Raw genomic sequence first — 22,180 nt, forward strand, 5'->3', positions numbered from 1 at the left:
TTTTGCTATGTTAGTTATGAAGACCTATGATGCATCGTTTAACTAACAAGATCGAATTTACAAAGAACAGAGAAAGCTTACATTTCCCCATTGTTCATGTATGTTTATCACCAGCATGAATAAAATTAAATTAAGCAACAGTGTCTCAAAATAGAAATTTCCGCCTTTCTTCAAGTACGTACCCGACTAAAGAGACGCGTACGCTGTCTTCATTTGATAGCATCGTCGCCTTCTCTCGTCCAGACGTCTCAGAGGAGGTTCATTCATCTCGGGAATTCTTGTTCCAAGGTATCGTCAGGAGTTTCTTTTGCTCTTCTAGCAAAAGCCATCGCTAATAGTCTTTTGATTTAACCTGATGTTTTTCTGACTCCTGTTTTCATTCTGTGGACATTCGGGCCTTGGGCGCAACAGGCCAGGAGTTGTCGGTTCCTCGCCTCCTCCTCACCCGGGCCTCCTCTGTCCTTCCCTCCCGTCGACCTCCCGTCCCTCCCGTCCCTGTGTTGTTGAATGTTTATTACCGCAGAAAATAATGATTGTGGGCGCAACACGTTTGTGCCAGATTTCCAACGAGAAAACCCTCTTAACCGTTTACGTTTCATTTTCATTTCATTTCATTTTATTTTTTTATTCCATTCTAAAATTACAAAGATAAATATAAAGTAAACAAGTAAGAGGAGAAATGGAAAAGGGCAAAAATATAGCAAGCTAATTAGATGCCCTTGTTTAATTGACAATAATAATTAGGGCAGGAGAGGAAGAGGTATGAATTAATTAATACTGAGCAAAATAATACTGGAAGAGTGCTTTTTTAAAACGTTTTCTAGTCGCTAAGTTACGTATATAGATAAAGGAAGGTCATTCCAATAGTAACATCCAATAACAGTGGGGCAAAATTTCCTTAGATTCATTCTGGAGAAACCGGGATTTAAGTGTTGTAGGGATGCACTTCGAGTAACGTAGTTATGGTGCTCACATACCAGAGATAAGGTGTAATTAGACGGTTTTTCATCAATTAAGTGGTCATATGATAGCTGGCAGGTATATAGTTTAACAATGTCAGGAAGCTTAATAAGACCAAGGTTTACATAATGGGGAGTAATATGATCACGAAGTGGCACATTGTTGATTATTCTAATAGCTTTGTTTTGTAGTCTCACCAATTGTGACAATGGAGCCTCGTAATTATTACCCCACAGTACGCAACCATAAGTTAAATAGGGATATATAAGTGCATACCTTAATGGTTTAACAACAAAAGTATACAGTGCATAAGTATAAAAATGAAATGAAGGAATTTAAAAAATATATACTCCGTGGAATTACTTTTTTCATAAAGTGATGTATCAACTGGCTGGTCCTTTTACTTTGATGTTGATGACCCGGAGGGGGGAGAGGGCACTCCCTTATATGGGCTATACAGGTATGTGCGGCTCCAAAGGGCTGGTTTTTCAGCCGTGTTGGTCATAAATAGGGTATGGTTTTTGTGCTCTAGTCTTGATTGTGTATGTTTTTTAGAAGAAGCTACTTCTTCATCATTATCAGTCCTTGTCGATAAGACCGATCAACAAAAAAGCCCTTCGTGATGCCTTAAACGTCCGTCTGAACTAGGGAACTAAGTTTAAGGCAGGTCTGAAACAGGACATTGATTTAAGGTCAGGTCATAAATAGGGCATTGAAAATCGCAGATTTTGGTCATAAATAGGGTAAGGGTTTTGGGAAGCGGGCCGCACACCCCTACCAAGGGAGGTCGATGAAGACCTGGACCAAATCTAGTGCACTTTCAGTTAAACTATATCTCTAGCATAAGTTAAAAGCTTCACATCAAGAGTCCATAATTCCGCACAAATTCAACAGTAGCAGACACAGGTACGTATTGTGCACCTGTTCTTAATAATGCCAAACATCGATAGTGCTTATAGTCGAACAGCCATGACTTTTCTTACTCAGTTACAACTTTTAGTATTCATATCATCCAGTCACAAAACTCTATTTTGCTGCGCGTTTCTAACAAACAGAACAACAAAACTGGCAAAGGTTAAAAGGTATACAAGGCATGTAAATTTTCCACTTTACACCTTGCATATGTTTGGGATTCGATTCTTTGCCACAGTTCCTCTTTGGCCTCGTCACGCAATCTTTCCCGAGAGAGTAAGGCGTGGCGAGCCCACGTAGGAGACTTACGCGTTCATGTTCCGCGCAGAATTTCTCTAAAAAGAGAAACCTATAGCCTGGGCCAAGCGTCTTTGCTGATGTCTGCTCAAGGTACGCGAACTTATAAGAAAACCAGAGAACTGTTAAAATATTCCAAGTAACTAAATGATCAGCAGTCGGTCAAGGTTTTAAATAGTCAATCAGGCTAAATAACATTCCGGGTAGCCTGTTAAGGCTGTTAACGGGGTTAGATCCGGGATGTGAACACGCGAGTGTGCATGAAAGTCACCTCGAGCGAGGAAATGCGACACTCGGGGTCTCACCATATGTGGTTTTTTGCTTGCACCCTCCCAGTCGACTAAGTAGATAAACAAAATAACAGATGACATGACTGATAGCTTTTTTGAGGTTTTATACGAAGCATTTTCTCCTTCACTTGATCCGGTGCAACTTAATTACGATCAGGAGAGAAAAGGAGAAATTACGCGCGCGTAACACGCTTGCCATGTTACGCGTCACTTGACTTCAGACAAACAGACAAGGTGTTGATTTAAACTGTCAAAAGTAACCAATTACAGGTATTCCAGGAGCTCAGTGGTATACCGGGATGAAGTTTTTAAAACAATGCTTACAGGCTCTCTTGACCTCTCCCTTTTTCTTTACCAGACCCCGCTCGTCGCCCGTCCGCGTTTTCGATCGTTCCCACTGACCGAGAGCCTGGGACAGGCTAGGGCAAATCATCGTAGCGACTCGAGATCCGAAGCCAGATCTATAGCAAATATAGTTCAATAGGTTTATTGGCTAAAATCATTATTTCTTTTTTTTACAAATACATTAGTTATAACTCTTCATTTGGGTTCCCAGTTAAAGTCGTTTGTAAATTCTCGTGATGTAGATCTACGTCGATTTGTATTTATAAACATGTAGTAAATTCTTCAAACCTCATCTCTTCTAAATATCCAGCCATATCAATCAACTCCTATTACGATAACAGAGCTGTGCAGGTAATTATACCACCAGTAACATTTAAAAATTCTCTCAACATTGCAGGAACCTTTAGGAGAATTTTTAAATATCACAAGTAGAGTTAATCCTGAATTGCTTGAGCTTTCATACGATTACTCATTAGTATTAAGACTGACAAAAATTATGCATTAATATGCATTGAGTTCAGACATTACAACGAAAGCGAAATTAGCCAGCTACCAGCCAATCACAATGGGGTAATTTTCTTAGCAGTAATATACTATTAGGTTGTTTCTGGACGAGGATACACAATTACTAAATCAACTAATCCAAGATAAAGGTAAATTTTGATTTACGTTTTCTCAGTTAGGTTATTTGCAAATTTTTTTTTGTTCTTCAGTTTCGAGGTAAAATATTGTCCAACTCTGCAAAACTCATTTTACTAGTAAAATCAGGAGAAATTAAAACCTCGATTACTTTTTGATCCTGGACTAGCCTTAATCGGCATCTAGGCCCAGGTCTAAAGCAATTTAATTCTTAATAAAGAAGTTGAGCCAACGATGACGTTATTTTCACCAGTCACGTGCTCATCATGTGCAGGAGTGTCGTTCAATCTTTTCCCATTTCCTCTCGACCATTGCTAGCTGGCGAATTCGGTGTACGAGCAGGTAAACGTAACTAACGTCTTTATAAACGGCGGGTAACTGGTCTTGTAAACTCGTTTTAGGCTTACAATGCACACGTTCGTCCCATCAATCTGGCCGAGGTTAGCTTGGCAATGTTTATCAAAATCCGCGACAGTTTCGTTGTCCCCAGGGATTCCAAACGCTCTGACGCGTATGACCTTCAATGTTCCAGGACATTGGAGAGAGATGTCGTCATTTCCGGTTCCCTCGGCTGAAAGGAAATATGGAGACGTAGACACGACTGAGAAATTTGTCACAAATAAAATTATTCCCCGAAAAAACTGATGACTCTGAAATGCTCTAGATTCAGATAAACTGGCTGTGGCGAGAAGGAATTTTCCAAGTCGAATTTCGAAAGTTATACGAAAAAGATAGTTGATTGCCACCACTAAAACAATAAAACCCCCCGGCATTTTCCTTAACAAAAAAGGGGAGAAAACAAAGATTATTTAAAGTTTTTCATTCCTGAATATGGAAGTTAGTTATCTGGGGGAGCCGTGCTGGTTCAAATAATTTTGTGCTCACCTTTTTTCTCTGTTTTTACCATCCTCGTGGGGCGAGGTGTCGAGGGACCCGTTGAAGTAACATTGAACGGTGTTGTAAAGTTTATTCCTGCGACAATAAAGAGAATAGCGAGGAGTTAATGGTACACATCTTACATTTAAATGTTTAGAGCGGTTTTCATTTGAGTATCGACAGGTAATTGGTTTTGCATCAACTACGCTACACGATCGGCTTCACAAAAAACTCGCGCTACTTTTTCATCCAATCAGGAGTAAAAGCAAAACTAATCGTGACTCCCGCGCACACCCACTCTTCGCGTCACCTACATGCATTTAGTTCGAGTTTTGATTGGTTCACTGGATTGTCTGTGTCCTTTGTGATTGGTTAGAGTCATTACCTTAGGTTTGGGTTTACGACTCTCAACTGCTTTAACGGTGTTTTGCTTGCACCTGATATTTAAAAGGAATTAAGACTGATAGGGCCCGCCCTAAAGCCGCAAGCTTGAATAAAAACATTCTTTATTTATCTTCATATACCCTTTTGAAACTTAAGTGTGCAAGATAAACATCAGTGACAAACTCGCCTAACGGCTCGTGTGCCACTTTTTTGACACATTATGACGTCCTCTGTGATCTATTACTGAACAGACGCACGGCAGCATGGAATATATTTAATAAAGTTTATCAACATACCAATCTGAGTACCTTTCGTTATGGCTGATTCACTGGTGATAGCATTATGTGGAGTAATTGCCTCACTTTTTGGCCCGTCTTTAGATTTGACATATCCATTTATCGAAGGAAGATGAGGGTTTCTCATTTCTAAATTAGCTGTGAACAGTGAGTGTCACAAGAAACTGTTAAAGAGAAAGTTGACTCAGAACTTTTTTTGGTTCTCAGAGAGAAAGAAAGTTAGAAGAAGGAAGAAAGCAAAGGGGAGAGGAAACAGGAAGTAGAAAGGAATGATGGATGGACAGACATACAGAAAGATAGGCAAAAATTCACTCAGTCAGTCAGACAGAGATAGACAGTCAGTCAAACAGACAGAAAGTTATTCAATCAGTCAGTCAGACCGTCAGAAGGACAGACAGGGACAGTCTTTAATGCAGAAAGATAGAAAGTCAGTCGACAGACACAAAGAACAGACAGATATTCGATCAGTCAGTCAGTTAGTCAGACCGATCGACAGACAGATAGGCAGACGGACAGACGGACAGACGGACGGACAGAGAGACAGGCAGGCAAGGAAGCAGACCAAGGGAAGTCAAATAAAGATTTAAAGTAAGCAGACAAACCTTTACAGAGTTGTATGACAAAAACTAGGTAGGGAATAAGTCCAACAAGACCGCCAAGGAAAAAGCAGACAGCATAACGAACCAGAAGAGCTGTTTGTGGGTTATGCTTCCGTGAGAAGAAACGGAATACTTTCTGAACGTAGAGAAAAAGAGAGAACTGATAAGAGTTATGTATCCATGGAAATGAAGAATGCGCCGATAAGGCCTTGAGAGAGGAAGAAACTGGAGGAGTTTCTTAGGATGGATGTTAGAATTATATCGATCAAGCGTTTTGTTATGGTGTAAACCGGATTTAGAATACTCAACTTATCTATTTATTTATTACCGATTACTGAAATTCCAAAGATCTATATAACAATTAGTTAATCGTTATCTTCTTTTTATATTAATTGCAACAGTTAGCTTTGATAACTGCTGCAAGTGGAAAAGTCAAAACTGTTCAACAAGCTGTTTTTGTTTCCACATGGACTCGAATACCACAAACCTTTTTTCCCCTTCCCGGCGGAGGAGGGGAAGGCCGCATCAATAATACCAATGTAAAGCGGATGCTCGTAATAAATTTTAAATCAGACAACAGAACGTTACCAAAATCTATATCATCATCATCATCATCATCATTTTAGGGGGTGAGGAGAGGGGCGTAGCTCAAGTCACGATATAGTGTCTGCCTAACGGCCACATCCTAAACAGCATTTTTATCTCTAAAAGATACGACCAGCATCTTTGTCAGTACCACAAAGTCCTTCCTCTCCCCACCCCGGCATCCATTTAACACTAAATGTTGTCATAAAACATCTGGGAACTGATTTGCATTAATTTTTAACGGCGTACTATCTCAACAATGAACCAAAGTAATCGAGGTCCGACAACGTCCTGACGAGTTTAGGCCCTGGTGTTAACTTCAGTGCTAACTTATAGTTTGTCTCTCTGCGTGGAGTAAACAAACAAATGCAATAACTATGATGTCAGTAACATTAAAAGACGAGAGAGATAGAACAAAGACTTACACGAACTGCCTCACTGTCTCCGGAGCTTACCGATTTCGGTCCCATTTCTTCGTCCGAGTCCATGATCTGTCGTCTCCTCGCTGGATTCTGTCGTGACATGATCGGATCTTTCTGTTCCTTTTGTTTCTTCTTGCTCGAGGTTGACGGTGGTGGACTGAAAATCGTTTTAAAAAGAAATTTGTTGATTAAAGAGCATGTTTTTTTTATTATTGTTTAAATGGTTATGTTTCCTTGCTTTTTCTTTTAGTTTTTAGTTTCTAGTGACGGCGTGTGCACAAAAAATGACACTAAACGGAGCTCCCGTAGCGAAGTAGTGAAGACACCAACTTCGTTCCCAGAGTCCTTCCTCTTGCCCGGGAACGAGGTTTTAAAGACACTCGCCTTTTCAAGTACTTTAAGGCTGGGGTCAAAGGCTTTTACTGGTAAAAATAATTTATCAGTTATATTTCTAAAGGCATAAATGGCAATGGAACACAGTTTAGCACACAGTTAGGTCTTAACATTCCGAACATTTTAAGTAGAATTGGTGCTTCTGAAAGGTCAGTGACATGTCCCGTGACGTTTAGCGGAAAATGGCCATTATTTGAGGAATTGGTGGCGGATTTTTGTAATATCATCGAACAAAAACGTGTTTTAGATGCAGGTAAATTAAATCCATGCACTCAAGTTTGGAATGAACGTCCCTCTTTTCGCAGAAAAATTTTATAGGGTCAAAGGTCGTTTTTTTCAACAAAATTCGACTGTTGATTATTTGTATCTTCTAAAAACGAAATCAAGGAAGATCATTCCAAACTTAGCAAGGTAGATGATTTAAAATTGCTTCGAAAACGCTCATTTATCGATCAATACAATTAAATTTCGCCACCAACTCGCCGATTTATCCAATTTCAGGAAAATGATCACGTGACAGGTCACGTGATCAAAATAATATGTTAAGGCAAGGCAGACGCAGAGTTTTATAATCAAGGAAAATTTCAGCTTGGTAAAACAAATATAGTAACAGATATAGCTGCCGAACCATAATTCTACCTGGGCTCGAATCCTCTTCTTCTCAGTTATATCTTTCCAGTACAGAGACCGTTGTCTTTGCTTACGTACTCTTTCCTGCGTTCTGCGCGGTTGCATAGTTTTGCTTAATGCTTCATAGCATTATTTGCGTTTATTTTTTATGGAGGTTGTATCTTTAACTGATAAAAATGGTTCCTGAGTGAAGCTATGACAGCGAGACTTTCTAATTGCAAAAAGAGTTAAGATACTTGAACATAGCTCCATCTCGTAAATGTTGTAAGAGTTAAGCTAAATGGAAGCTTATAGTTTCATCTTTCGTTTTGTGTACACAGGTTTGTATCCTGCTCCCTCGATTCATCGATCCCAGGAGGTCGACGCGAGGGGTCGGTTGAAAAAAAGGCAAAGAAAACATGACTCGGGCTAATTTAATGTGAGAGAAAATGACTCAATGAAAAATAGTTGTAGGACAAAACCACTCGAGACAAGGAAAAGAAAAGAAATCAGGCACCCCTACAAACTTGTTGATCATTTACCTCAAATGAAACACATTTCAATAATAGTGTTTGATTTGGTAGACAGGAAGATTAATGGCCATTAATCAATAACCATTACATTGACTGTCCTCCTAGACCAAGATATAGCGTGATTTGTGTAAGTCAAAATATTTGTACACCGATGTTTTAAAACCACGTACTTAATTATTGAAAACCTTTAGTTTGCCATGAGACAAGCGGCCACAATTTCTTTCCAGAAACTCTTGAAGCAATACAAAGGGTTCTCTCCGAACGACTAAACAAGTGGCAATTTAATAAATGGGATCCACGCCTCGTTAAGATGTAGAAAAGAAATAATCAATCAAAGAAAGAAATCTAGTAAAACCAAAAGAGAAAAACAGGTTCTTTGCTTATTTTTTTCTCATAGCATGAGTAAAGCCGTTTGCGTGTTAATATTTTCTTTCTGAAATACAGATTTATTTCACGAGATATTTTACGATTATAAACATGCGATGTTATTTAGTGGGTATTTTGATATAGCTATATTAATTAAAACTAAAAGCTATGCCTTAATTCGCGAGAGGACTGGATTAGATTGTTCTGCATAATGTTAAAAAATAACCCCAATGAAAAAACAATTTCTGGTAAGCCAATTGAAGTAAAAATTATTATATTTCAATCAAAATCACACAACCACCGGTTTTAAAAGGAGTTCTGATTTCTGTTGTGTAAAAGCTGGCATTGAATTGATAAATTCGTGGGCAGACAGTTTTGAATTCTTCCAGCCGCGTTACCCCGCCTTCCGCCCGTCTTATTTTCCATTATCTCATTTTAGACCAAAAAAAATCAAAGGATGGAGTACTTTAAAGATCTGCTTGTAAATTGTTTCGCGAGCACTGCATGAAAACCATTTCTGTCCCGATAAAGTATTTGATAGACTCACGTGGGATGCTTTGCCGAATGCAGTTCAGCTTTTGATTCAGTGTGACAATTAAATGAAATAGAAGATTTCGATTCCGGTGTTCAATGGCGGAAGTATTTAAAATTAAATTAATTTTATTTTCTACCCTCTAAAATAAAATTTCCTTTTTCCTTCTGGTATGTACAAAATATCTCGAAAATGTCTCAAACGGTCACCGTCACCGGCATAACCACGTTAAACTCTACGCTCGTAAACAAGACAGACCCTCAAGACATTAACTGACGAAATCCAAAGATAGATAATACCAGTGGTTTAGAACAAGTGATTACACGTATCTTTAAGCTAACATGCATTTCTGCGTTCAGCGTTCGCTCAATCGTAAACAATCATTTACTTACTTGGGTACTAAATTCTGTAGGTTGGGTCCGCCTCGGGAGAGTCCGGGAATGCGAAACAAACGCCGTAGGGGTAGAAAGCTTAGAAATGCCTGAAAAACAACACAGTTTTTCAGAACGTGAACGTAATCAAAGCCTTTTCAACGTTTGGAAAGGTCGCCGAGGGCTGTTTGCACTGTTCAAATCAAATAACCGCAAAACAAATTAATAATTAAATGATGACTAGAAAGGGGCGAATGAAGTGTTGTTCTTTGTTTACAGATAAATGATAACAATTTGTTGTACAAAAGACGACTTGAGAAGCAGGAAAGGGGAAGGTTTGTATTGACACTACGAACAAAGATGCAAATACACTCCCACAATGGGCATTTTCAAACCAACAAAACACAAAAGAAACCATGATAGCGAGCAGCCGGTGAGTGATGAATGAATGAACGAGCAGTGTTTTTATCTTCTCTCTACAACCTTTAATTTACAACCCCTGAGAAGGAAGAAAAACATATTAGAAAATAACAAATGACAAACGTCTGTTTTCAAGTATCTAATGTCTAAGCGACAGGGCCCCCAGAACGTTTACGACCCAGGAAAATAATGCCTCTTATCTAAGATCTTTTTCATGTCCGCTGCTTTTAACAGCATGGTTGCGCGAACGCAGAGAGATGTTGTAGAAGAAAGGCGAAAATTCGTCCGTGTGCGCAAGCTAACAGCACGCATAGGTTTACAGAACACGGAACGAATTATGCCACTGACGTACCAGGAAATACGCTGATTTGTCGCCTCTTTGAGTGGATAATTTTGTTGTTTACAGTTCATTCGTGTGTGTTTACGTAAAAATGTGTTTATATAATTTCCCGTGGACTGTTTGTTTACCTCGAAAGCCTGTCTGACGAAATGCCTAATACAAAACTGAATACAAATGCTAGCAGCGTAGTTGTAAAAGCCCTAAAGGGGCTCAAATATTAATTGGGCTGTTTTTTAACTGCAAGAGGACCGAACAAGTGGCCACCAAAATTGGTGTTATGTCAGCAATGAAAGAAAACGTTAATTCTCCTTACTAATTCCCAGACACGTCTTCCAATGCTGGTTATGAGAATATGGTAATGTATCAAGACAACACGACACGATCAATGTCTTCAAGTTTGCGATTTTCTCCATTGTTCGCAAGCTCGTCCAATGTTGGTACGTTTTGCATCGGCTTGCTCAAAATCCTCATTTCACTCATTTGTAAGTTTTTTTCGTTCCGTTGCCATCTTTGTTGGTCTCCCGTCTCAAAAAATTGACATATAGCAAAACTGCCCGTTCTAAGTCCACCGCGCCCTCTTCCTCCGCTTATAGGCCGATTTCCCGGCTGACGAAAATAAATATTCCGGTGGTAATCCCCTTCGGAAATAAGCTCTCTCACATCAGCAATACAATTTATAGCAAATAGATGACAGTTAATCACAGTGGCCTTTTTTTGCAATATATCGCTTTTTGTAGCCTTTACGTCATCTCTTGTCAGCCCATTTTTCAAAAATAGGTAAAGTCTGCATATGAGCGAAGTGGCACATCAGGCCGGAGCTTATCCCGGTTTCTGTAGCATGAAGCGACTAAGAGTATTTCTACTCCCCCCTGATGGGATGCTAGTCCATCGCAGGCTTATTCCCCCAGCATTTTATTCGCTGGTACCCATTTATACACCTGGGTGGAGCCCAAGAGTCCAACGCAATGTCCCAGGCCAGGACTTGAACCCAGACCACTCGGTCCGAAGTAGCCATGAGGCCACCAAGCCTCCCACATTTTTAAAAGGTTTCATACTTTTTGTAAGCCGCTTCTAAGTGTCGTTTGTTTGTTCCATTCTACTTTCGTTGTAGCTCGTTGAACAGAAGACATTACAAGTTTTTAACAGAACCAATCCTGTCTTATGTTCTTATCTTTTTCCCGAAGAGATAAACTGAAATGCCATGAACAGAGTAATTGGCATCAAAATTATTAGGCGACAAAACAATTTTCACTTAAGTGAGTTCGAGCTCCGAAATAAACTCATTTTCTACCAGGGCTGTTGCAAAACAGCCGTGGAATTAATTTGAAGTATGTCAAGAATAATCCCCTATAGACAAGCTCTATTTTTCGACATACAGTTTTCTTTCTATACTACTGTCACTAAATTAACAGCTTGATAATTTGCCAGGGCTTTGAAAACAATAATTAATTTCTGACCACAAATATACGTCATATTTTTTGCTAAAAGAAAATAATGTTTTCTGCTTTTAGCAAAGAGTGTCTTTAAAAGTATAAAGATTTGATACAACAGTTTGACTAAGAATAATGCCCAACTTAAGCCATAATTTGCGGGAAGATTCAATGTGTTTGGCTTCCGATGGTTTGTTTTGGCGAACAGTACAAGGTACAAATTCAACCTTTATTGCTACTTTAGAATCAAAGGAATACTTCAACAAGTTCAAATCAGCATTTTACTCACCATATAAGGCTAGAAAATTCTCACGAACTTCTCCCGGCAGGTCGCATTCAGTGAGTCGAAAACGCCGGTTTAATTGTCCAGTTGTCAGAATTTCAACTGAAGTTGGAAATTCCCTCCGTCAAGTGGAAGACTTAATATTATTGTAGATCCTTTTCAGCGGTAACTGAAACAGTTTTTAGCAAATCTTGGATTGAAAAACTGCCATCGAGCTTTGTAAAGATTTCATCGAACTCTTTTTTAAACGACGTCCTCTGAAGGGCTGAGTGACTGATCGCTACAAATTAAAATTATTATGGCACCTACCACGAGTTTGATACATTCATTAACCAATGAGATCCATTCATAAGTTATGAATGAAACCTTGCGTCCAAATATCCGCGCCGCTCGTGGGAAAACACGTGAAATGAAAGGAAACTCACGCCATCGTAAATGCTAGCTGAAAACGGCTTTACGTAGCTCTCTTTGGCCGTGAAGTACAAGATATGTCAATAAATGTTAAACTCATAAAGGTGAAATAAAGGACAACGGATATTGTGAAATGCATGCTGACTAAAATTTAGCAAAAAAAGTGCGAATCATTTACATAAACATTCAACAGTGCATGTTAAAACTTTCTCGGTTAATCGTAGCCATAAAATCTGATCGTGATCTGATGATGATGGTGTTAATAAAAGGTAATATTCGAAAACAACCACATTTTCTAGAATTATTCCTGAGAGAAAGGGGTGTGGTTTTTTTACCATGTTGTTTAGATAAATAATGAACCGCAATGTAACAAATTAGTCTCCAAAGGAATCATTTGCCATTATATATATGCCATCAACAGAGTGTTAAACAGATTGCGATTTTCAACAAAACTACAAATCAGAAAAGAGATCCTTCTGGCTTTTTAAATATACAACAAATTGGCCAATGAAATAAACCGTTTACATGAAGAAATGTTCAGAGGCCTTGCTTCATTTCAAATCGATATTGCAGAGTGACTGAAGGAAAGAATAACAATCATCGTTCAGCGTTGTTTTCTTTGCCAGCGAAACTTTAGGGTAGGAATTTGAAAAGGAAGGTTTCACCCTGAAAACGCATCAAATGTTTTCCGTCCACACTGCAACGGAGGAATTTAAAAACGCAACAATCACCGGTCATTTTAGATTTGTGTTTGAGGAAATCTCGGTCAGGGAAATCACATGATTATCGTGATGTCATCGTTTTTGAAAAACTCCGTTTTCAAAATTTTTTTCGTCCACACGAAAAAGAAGAGCGGGCGTTTTCAAATTCCTCTGGTTCGAAGAGCGTTTTCGAAAAGTTCCGTTTTCGTGACGGATTAGTGTGGACGGTAGGCCTAACCGTGGAAATAAAGCTGCGTTTTCAAATTTGTCCGGCGCACTGCGAACTCAAGCTGTAATTTAAAAATTCCACATCTACTCTATCGAGGGCAGTGGCTTCCTAGATATTTTGTGAGCGAAAGATTCAACGAATTCAAGCACTCGATCGAGAACTACACGTGTATGGAATAAGGTGGCAAAAATAATTAGACCCTATAAAATCGCTTGTTACAAACCATTATTAGATCATAAAACGTTCTGTACCTCTTACCAAGAAGACAAAACAGTGACAGACATTGACTGAAAACATCAAGTTGTAATGATGGCTCGCTTTTATTATCTGTCTACGATCTGCACATAAACGTACCAGCTTTTACAGCTTTTAAAAAACTGTGAGGGTGGAAACTAGTTAAAACTGTAATGCTAGGCTTGCCCGAACAGAAGACAAAATTACGTTTATAAGAAATCTCGTGCTGACAAAAAGGATCCAAAAGGTCTTTATGCAGTCGAACTTTGATGCAGAACTTTCCTCCGCAAGACCACCGAGTAAAAAGCGCCCGTCGTCCGCGCACTGACAAATGTCGAGCCCAAGGTCTTCCCGGCTCGACCGTTGACCGGGAGGACTCTGGGTTTGAGATTGCATCCTGGCCAGAGTTGCAATGCTGTGTTCCTGGGCAAGACAACCCACTTTCGCGGTGCCTTTGTCCACCCGGGTGTAAAGGTGGGTAGTAACGAATTAAACAATGAAGGGAGGGGGGGAAAGTGCCGGTGATATAACCCTGCGATGGACTAGCATCCCATCCAGGGGAGCGGGAGCGTGTAGAAATAATCCTAGTAAAGTCGGATAAGTTCCCGTGGTATAGCCCACTTTGGCCAGATAGAAATTTTACCCTTTTTACCCTTCGTACAGAACAGTAAATGGAGACGTCTTTGTCAAACTTTCCTCTCTCTCTCTCTCTCTCTCTCTCTCTCTCTCTCTCTCTCTCTCTCTCTCTCTCTCTCTCTCTCTATCAACGACAAGAAAGGCAAAGGAGAGAGAGCCTGTGACCGAGGTTGTTGTAAAACAAATGAGTTATAAGAGTACAAAAAATAATCATCAACGGCCTCACTACTGACTAATCACCAAAAGGCATTAAAAGGAATGTATGGCTAGTGGTAAGGAGACTCAATTTTTCGATCAAGAAAAGAGAACACTTACGTTTCAAAACGGTGACAGTTATTGGCGTGTACTGTGGAGGTGGAGTGATCTTCACCAATGAGCACGACTCCAAGGAATGGCATTTGACACAGAAACAGTAGCTAAAGAAAACAAAATGGGGCGCGTTTAGATAGTTAATAGTATAGAATAGTAAATACCACAAGGTCACACTTACTTAAAGATGAAAGATGTCTTGGTTATGGTACACGTTCTTTTTTTTCATCGAGCGTCCTTAATGTAACTTGATTTTTGACGATTGAGGGACAACTGAATAAGTCGGAAGTTTAAAATTTTCTGAAGGCACGATAGAGAGGCTCGCGGTGTATCGTGGGAGGCTTACGGACGATAAGAAAGTACACAGTTATTTCATATGTCAGCGGACTTCGCGGCGCAATGGCAAGTATCTGCAGATTTGCTTACCCCCATGCAATTCGATACTTATCGCAGTTTAATTTGTATAGCATTACAGCCCACAAAAGACGGAACATAATTTCAATTCTTTTTTAGTGCAGAGTGCGCTATTGGGATGGTTTGTGGGCTGACGTCCGCTAAAGTAATAAAGTAATAAGGTAATACGGTAATAAGGTAATACGGTAAAAAGGTAAAAAGGTAAAAAGGTAAACAGGTAAGAGGTAATGAGGTAATGAGATAATGAGGTAATGAGGTAATGAGGTAATGAGGCAATGAGACAATGAAGTAATAAGGCAATGAGGCAACGAGGCAATGAGGTAATAAGGTAATGAGGTAATGAGACAATGAGGTAATAAGGCAATGAGGTAATGAGGTAATGAGGTAATGAGGTAATGAGGTAATGAGGCAATGAGACAATGAGGTAATGAGGCAATGAGATAATCAGGCAATGAGGTAATAAGGCAATGAGGTAATAAGGCAATGAGGTAATAAGGCAATGAGGCAATAAGGTAATGAGGTAATAAGGCAATGAGGTAATAAGGCAATGAGGCAATGAGGTAATGAGGTAATAAGGCAATGAGGTAACAAGGCAATGAGGTAATGAGGTAATGAGGTAATAAGGCAATGAGGTAATAAGGCAATGAGGTAATAAGGCAATGAGGTAATAAGGTAATGAGGTAATAAGGTAATGAGGTAATGAGGTAATGAGGTAATAAGGCAATGAGGTAATAAGGCAATGAGGTAATGAGGTAATGAGGTAATAAGGCAATGAGGTAATAAGGCAATGAGGTAATAAGGCAATGAGGTAATAAGGCAATGAGGCAATGAGGTAATGAGGTAATGAGGTAATGAGGCAATGAGGTAATAAGGCAATGAGGTAATGAGGTAATGAGGTAATAAGGCAATGAGGTAATGAGGTAATGAGGCAATGAGGCACTAAGGTAATGAGGTAATGAGGTAATGAGGTAATAAGGCCATAAGGCCATAGGGCAATAAGGTCATAAGGACATAAGGTAATAAGGCAATAAGGCGTAAACTTTAATGTTTGTTTAATTAATTAATATCAATTAATTAAAACTAATTACATGTAAACGTTCGATTCTACTGTTCGACTCTTAGCCGAGTTTTAAATTTGTTAAGGGTTTCTGACTTTCTAAGGTCTTTACCTGTGGCTGTGGCCTTTCATTGAGTGCGTGGTCGATTTAACGTATATGTCAAAATGTAATACTGAAGATTTTACCGTGCATAAATAACTAATTAAAGTATTGAATACCCCAAAAGATTACAATTGGTCGTAAAAACATACGCTCAGTAGTAAACATTTTAGCATACCGAAAAACGCACAAAACGCACAGGCTAAAATACCCTACGTGTAGCCGTACCTTACCCCGAGGAAAAACGTTTTTCCTGGGGGGGGGGGGGGGGGTAAGGCTACGCGTAGGCTAATGCTTAAAAGCTCGCAAATAACACCAAGTCATCAGGAGCCCGCAGTCTTACCTGTTCAGCAGAAACACTACGTCAGTGTCTTGGCTTTGACAGCAGTGCTCTGTACACTTGTCCACGGTCATGTGACTTACATCAGCTGGTTCCCAAGGCATGTAATTCCCAGCCTCCAGTCCATCTTTGAGCACAACATTGTGGTATGTTGTTTTCTTGACACAGTACGAAATATCGTTTGCGCGGGTTACTGAAACTGAAACAACATCAACGAAATATACAGTAGCTGCAGGGTGACCAGAGTACAGTCGAACTCCTATTAAGCGGCCATCCCCGGGAAATGGGAAACAGGGGCTCGTGTGCTTTGAACATTTTTCACCATTGGGTTAACGTGTAATCACGTCAAGACAATCATAATAAACATGTGTTTCAATGTTTTTATTGAAACACATGTTTATTCTATTTCGGACTCTTATCTTTCATCGCCTTTTCTAAAACAAAGCCACTCTAAGTGTGTTAAATTTTGTGTGGCCGCTTAACAGGGGTATTAAAAGACAATAGCAAAACCCCATCAGGACGACCAAACGGTGGCAACGGCCGCTTAATAGTAGTGGCCGGTCGATAGGGGTTTTATTTGCAGGTTTTAGGGAATAGGAAAGGGGAGGGATTGCTATAACATGGCATCACTGGACTTCATTGCGAACCGGAAGAACCCATTACCCTTTAGGCTCGGCCTCCATTCGTATACAGTCGGCTTCCGATACCTCGAACCTTCAAGGCTTACTCGAACCTCTCGCTAACTCGAACCAAAATCGGTTTTCCCTGCATTTCCGTCATACCTTTCTTGTAATTTTACCCTCGGTAACCCGAAGTCTCGATAACTCGAACCTCCCGCTAACTCGAAGCGATTTTCGGCGGGGGGCGGGGGGGGGGGACTCCCATATTCAAAGGACTGAGGGTCATGTCCTAACGGAAACATGCGGCTGGGCTGCTCATCGGACCTTTTAGGGATTAAAAAGCAGTTTTGGTACATCTTAGTGTGTTTAGCCTAGAAAGGTCCACAGCGGGAGCTTTGCTGGTACCTTTTAGGGCATTGAGCTTAAAAAATATGGAAGAAGATATGTCTTATTTTAGAATTGGTACCTATTAGGGGTGGAAAAAATTGAAGCCACGCCCACAAAACAGATGTTGATACCTCTTGGGGGTTCTTTTCACTTTCCGACGAGCACCCCCGTCTATTTTATATGGGAGTCCCCGAGGGGATTTTCGTTTCCCTTCAGGTCATTTTCTGTATAATTTTACCCTGGATAACTCGAACCTTAAGTGTTATTTTATGACAAGTCAAAACAAACAGTACCGTAGCCCAAAACAATAATTTTAGTTTAAAGCAGCCGCGTACTCTTTACCTTTGTGTTGTTGTTGCTGTTGTTGTTCCCCTCCCCACCCCTGCACGCATACTTCTCTCTCTTCCCTAGGGGGGGGGGGGGTGAATAGGTGACCAAGATCGAGCCTGGTTTCATTTCGTTTAGTTCTTATCTCGGACAAAGTTTACGTGTTCGTTCTATTTGCCGCTCATTGTAATAACCCTGGAGTAGCGCTGTTTACTCCATCACGCCATAAGCTCGTTGACATTCGTTCGCTAACACGAGAACAAAAACAAATGAAGAGAGACGTTCACTCACCAGATATAACGTTTAGCAATATCCAAAGCGAGATTGATAGTTTTCGTTTCTCACTAGACATGTTCCTTTAGAATGTAAAGATCACAAGACCTGAGGGAGATCAGCACCGAGGGCTGTAAAAGTTTTTCACCTAAGAGTCCAAAATCATGATCTGTTGTTGGATTGGGAATGTAGTGACAGCTGGAAACTAGGTTACGCGGTAAAAATATCTTGCTCTCTTGCGGACAATGCTATCCACGCTGCGTGGTTCCCTTTCACAAAACACAACAGCCCCCGTCTCCTGCCAAGTTCGAAACAGCTGATAATGCTGTAATGAAATTTACAGGTGGAAAGCTGAATTCAGCATTTATTTAATAGAACATAAAGTGTAACAGTCCAGAGAAAGTCTTTTCCCTAGCTGTAGATAAAAGGTAGAAACTGTGTGGCTGACCTGTCTGTCTAGTTCTCAGAGCACACAGTCATTCAAGACTCGCAACAGGAATGGATAGTTCTTAGAGAATTTCCTCTCACAGCATGATTGTTTTTTATACGCCATTGATTGAATTGTCTGTCTAAAATGAATCCCCAGGAGCTAGGAGAAGTTACAACAATTTCTCTACGCATCTCGTAAACTCTCGGACGTCTGTTAACTTTGTATATTGGAATCCATTGGCCATTTGTCCAAGCCCAGCCAAACAGCCGGCCCCCGGTTAAAGGTCGAATCTCTTTTCCCTTCTTGGCATTTGAGTTAATGCTTTCAGGAAGACCGGGTCCAGAGAACGGCAAATGGAGAAACTTAGGGTTCATATCGTGAATTCCCCGCAGCCCGCCCAGGGGTAAAGGCAAACATTCCGTCCCGTGTATAAAGTTATCGTACCCAGGGTATCGTATTGTATCCCGTTCAACGTCGGAAACAGTCCAAACTTTCAGATTCCCGCCCACCCCCACTCCTCCCGCGCGCACCCTGCTCGCTGCATCTCAAATACATCTCGCTAACCCGCACTAGTCACATTGGGGTTTTTTTTCAGAGGTTCCAATAAAAGCATAATCTTAAAAGTCGGGGTTGGGTTTTGTGGTTAAGGGGGTCTGTACTTTTTCCCTCCCGAGTTATCTACCCCCTCGATTTCTTGGCCACTCGCTCCAATTTCCGCGGCTGTACCATTGCGCACTCAATATTTCATGTGTTGTTTTTTCCTCATCCTCGCCCATTGCAAAAATGATGTTTTTCTAAGGGCTTACTCCTATTCCTCCGTGTTCTCCTCAGAACCTTTCAAGCTGTAAGAAATTTTTTAAAAAAAACATCATTGTTTTGATTTACTATGTTGGTTTCACTATGTATTTGTCAGCAAGTCCCGTGTTTTATGTACTCCTAAAGGTTTGTTATCTGATAATCTTGTTCGCAGAAACTTCCTGGAAAATAGAACATTTTTTAGGAGCTCAGATTGAGAAGCAAGTACCGCAAGAACCATTCCGGTTCAACGGAGCTCCGAAAGCGCTCTGGAAGGTCAGTCTGATCCAGGCTCTCAGACCGAGGGAATTGCTCGTCATTGGAGTAATCTGGGAGCCTGGAAGAAGCCCAAAGGGTGCCTGTTTCGTGTTTGTTCCATGCTTGTGGAGAAATGTAGAGACGAGGCGAAGAAAATGATCTAGGTTGACAACTAGGTAGTAAACAAAATTTCCGGAATCTGGCCCTGTTTTGCGCTCGTTCCATTACCAGAGTACTTACTACTCGTAAATGTGATTGTTACACCTGAACATATAACTGAACTGTGACCGTTTTCTCCTCGAAGTGAATCTGAACCAGTTATTAAAGCTTCTATAAAGTATGTGGTGTTTCTTTTAAGAACGAGTGCAGTGTCAAGCAAAACTTCAAATCCATAATAGTGACCGATGTTACTTCGTAAAATCTTCGATGAAAACCATCCAGCTTTGGACATCAGAATAGCTTTGTGCGTGGCATTCTTTAATTCCAAATTGACCCAGTAACTGCTGTTTTCTCTTCCAAAGAGACGCACCCCATGTAACGCAATATCTCTGTCCGCAGAAAAATTAACGCAATCTCTTGCAGAGCCGTAACTCCAGCCATTGTGTGACACATGGCCAAATCTACAGCATCGTTGAATTTCACCGACAAAACCAGATCTTTTGGTCTCTGGGAAATCTACTGGATAACACAACACTAAGTTGATGCGTTTGATGACGCTGACGATTTCTTCTGCTGTCAAAATTTTACTTTCCAGGGCCACCAGAGCAAAATCTTCTTGCTTCATCGTTGGAAAGCGAATTTCTTTAACTATTTTTTCTCCTAAAATCTTTCTTTTTAATGTGCCATTTGCCGCTAAACCTTGTTTTTCACATTTCTTTGTTGCCCAATAATCAACAGCTTTAAACAGGTTTACTTCGTGTATATTCAACGAGTCTCTTTTCACTACCTCTTCAAGTAAGGACCTCTCGATTGTCGCAAATTCTTCTGATTTCACAGCCTCTTCTGTCTGTTCATCGATCACTTTCCAGCATTGATCCACCAAGCTTTTCTCTTCGTATTTCTGAGCCAATGGTAAGATGTCGAAAACGTTTGAGAAATCTAAGTTGTCTTGTAGATATTCTGTGCATTTATCAGCCAGTGAAGGCACCATGTATTTCTTCGCCAAATAAAACACTCCCATCGCATTACTTCCATTCAAATCCACTTCATCACTGTACAAGAAACGAAATAACTCCAACAGACTCTCGTAGTCACAGTCAGGCAGTTCAATAGCGTCCCTTGTCTCCGCCAGCTCACCATAAAACATGGCTTCAAACACAGGACTGCTAATCGACAACACTAGCTTGTGAGCAGGAATCACTTGCCTGTCTTCACTCTCTCCAATCACCTTTCGAACAACAAACTTCACATCACTGAAAAGATCATTGTTGCACATAAACTTGCTTCTTTCTCTGATGGAGGGTCTTGCTGTTCGCCAATTTATCTCAGATAAAGACATGATATCTAGAAGAAGAGCAACAAAGCTCAATTAAGCCACAGAGCAGACGCGTTTTAGCTTCGTGAAGGAATAAAAAGACCGGTCTGAAAAATTGATTCACCTCACGAAAACTTTTGCATATTAAATTACTAAGGAATGATCACCTTCTCATGCCAGGATGTCTGAGAATTTTGGTCGATCAAATAACTCGTTAATCTCACGAGCAGACAACAAACTACTTCTTTTTCAAAAGTATGTACACGATAAATGAAATACAGTACAGCTAATGAGTCGTGAAAGACGTGAAAAATGTACTTCATCAAAAGATCTCAAAAGGGTCACAGAGGAATGTGTCGAAATGAGCGAGTAACATTTGGATCACGAAAAAAAGATGTGGAACGAGCGTGTGAATGTATGCGTGTGGAATGTGTGTGAGTAATCCAAATCAGTTTCATAACAACACCAACTTGTGAGCTGGTATCACTAGCTTTCTTCGTTTACTTTCACTTTCGCCATCCGTCCTACCGATGACAAACTTCACATCACTAAAGAGATCGCTGTTCAAAATAAATTTGCTTCTTTCTCTGATAGTTGGTCTTGTTGTTTGCCAGTTTTTCTCAACGACTTTAATATCGGCAGACGACTCGACAGACATGATTTTTGTACAGACACGTCCAGGGACTGTAAACTTAAGTATAATCCAGAAGTTAAGATCTTCCAATCTTCCTCGCGGAAGATTGGAAGTCTTCATCGTCGCGGAGAAGGCCCTGGGAACGATTATCCAAGACACGAGACAGCGGTCAGCGTCAGTATGATAAGCGGTAGCTTACGAAATAGAGAAGTACGTCATGGTGAAAAAGTCACTAAATTCCGGGTGGAAGGGACATCCTTTCCACAGACTTATGGTGGAAGGGAAGAATTACAGACACATAGACCTGGATTTAACAGTTTACTCATCCAAATGCTTAGGGGTACTCAAACCAAGGGTTCGAAAAATGGTGTCAGCTTTCCTGTCAAAACTGGTCTAAAACAAAGGGTTACGGTTTGGACTTCCGTGTGGAATCTCCTGGTCCCCGTATAGACTTTCTCGGGTATATACACGTACCCGCCTGGGACGAAAGAAAACCAAGGAAATGAAGAGTAGCAAATATTAAAGCCACACTCTGTTTCTCTGAGATTCGGGGCGTCGTTTCTTCAGTGAAACGGGGTAGTTCAGCTTTAATAGTAAGTATAAGTTGGTTGGCTTGAAGATGTAAGTGCGTGAAGTTATTTTTTCCAAAGACTACTCGCCCATCCCCGC

General features: G+C 40.4%; 2 protein-coding genes across 3 annotated transcripts; both read right to left on the reverse strand.

Annotated features, from left to right (window-relative positions):
- Window positions 1-2,930: 2,930 nt before the first annotated feature.
- On the reverse strand, window positions 2,931-18,865 carry LOC110047637 (uncharacterized). 2 transcript variants are annotated; one of them, XM_089279987.1, is made up of 8 exons: window positions 17,939-18,865; window positions 16,317-16,512; window positions 14,409-14,509; window positions 9,431-9,519; window positions 6,639-6,762; window positions 5,000-5,137; window positions 4,329-4,415; window positions 2,931-4,014 (listed from the first exon to the last, which is right to left on the reverse strand). In XM_089279987.1, the coding sequence occupies exons 1-8, from the start codon at window positions 17,997-17,999 to the stop codon at window positions 3,758-3,760; spliced, it is 1,053 nt and encodes a 350-aa protein (XP_089136113.1). In that variant the 5' UTR covers window positions 18,000-18,865; the 3' UTR covers window positions 2,931-3,757. The 2 variants fall into 2 exon arrangements, with proteins under 2 accessions (XP_089136113.1, XP_089136112.1); XM_089279986.1 differs by lacking the exon at window positions 5,000-5,137 and having other exon boundaries at window positions 17,939-18,863.
- Window positions 18,866-19,096: 231 nt separating this feature from the next.
- Window positions 19,097-20,999, reverse strand: LOC149097528 (BTB/POZ domain-containing protein 6-like). The gene has a single exon (XM_089279985.1). It carries the CDS (start codon window positions 20,899-20,901, stop codon window positions 19,576-19,578), a length of 1,326 nt encoding a protein of 441 aa, XP_089136111.1. The 5' UTR covers window positions 20,902-20,999; the 3' UTR covers window positions 19,097-19,575.
- Between the last annotated feature and the right edge of the window lie 1,181 nt (window positions 21,000-22,180).

The sequence above is a fragment of the Orbicella faveolata genome, unplaced genomic scaffold (genome assembly GCF_042242905.1).
Source record: "Orbicella faveolata isolate gen_17 unplaced genomic scaffold, um_ofav_v1 contig_47, whole genome shotgun sequence".
In the NCBI taxonomy this organism is placed as follows: domain Eukaryota; kingdom Metazoa; phylum Cnidaria; class Anthozoa; order Scleractinia; family Merulinidae; genus Orbicella; species Orbicella faveolata.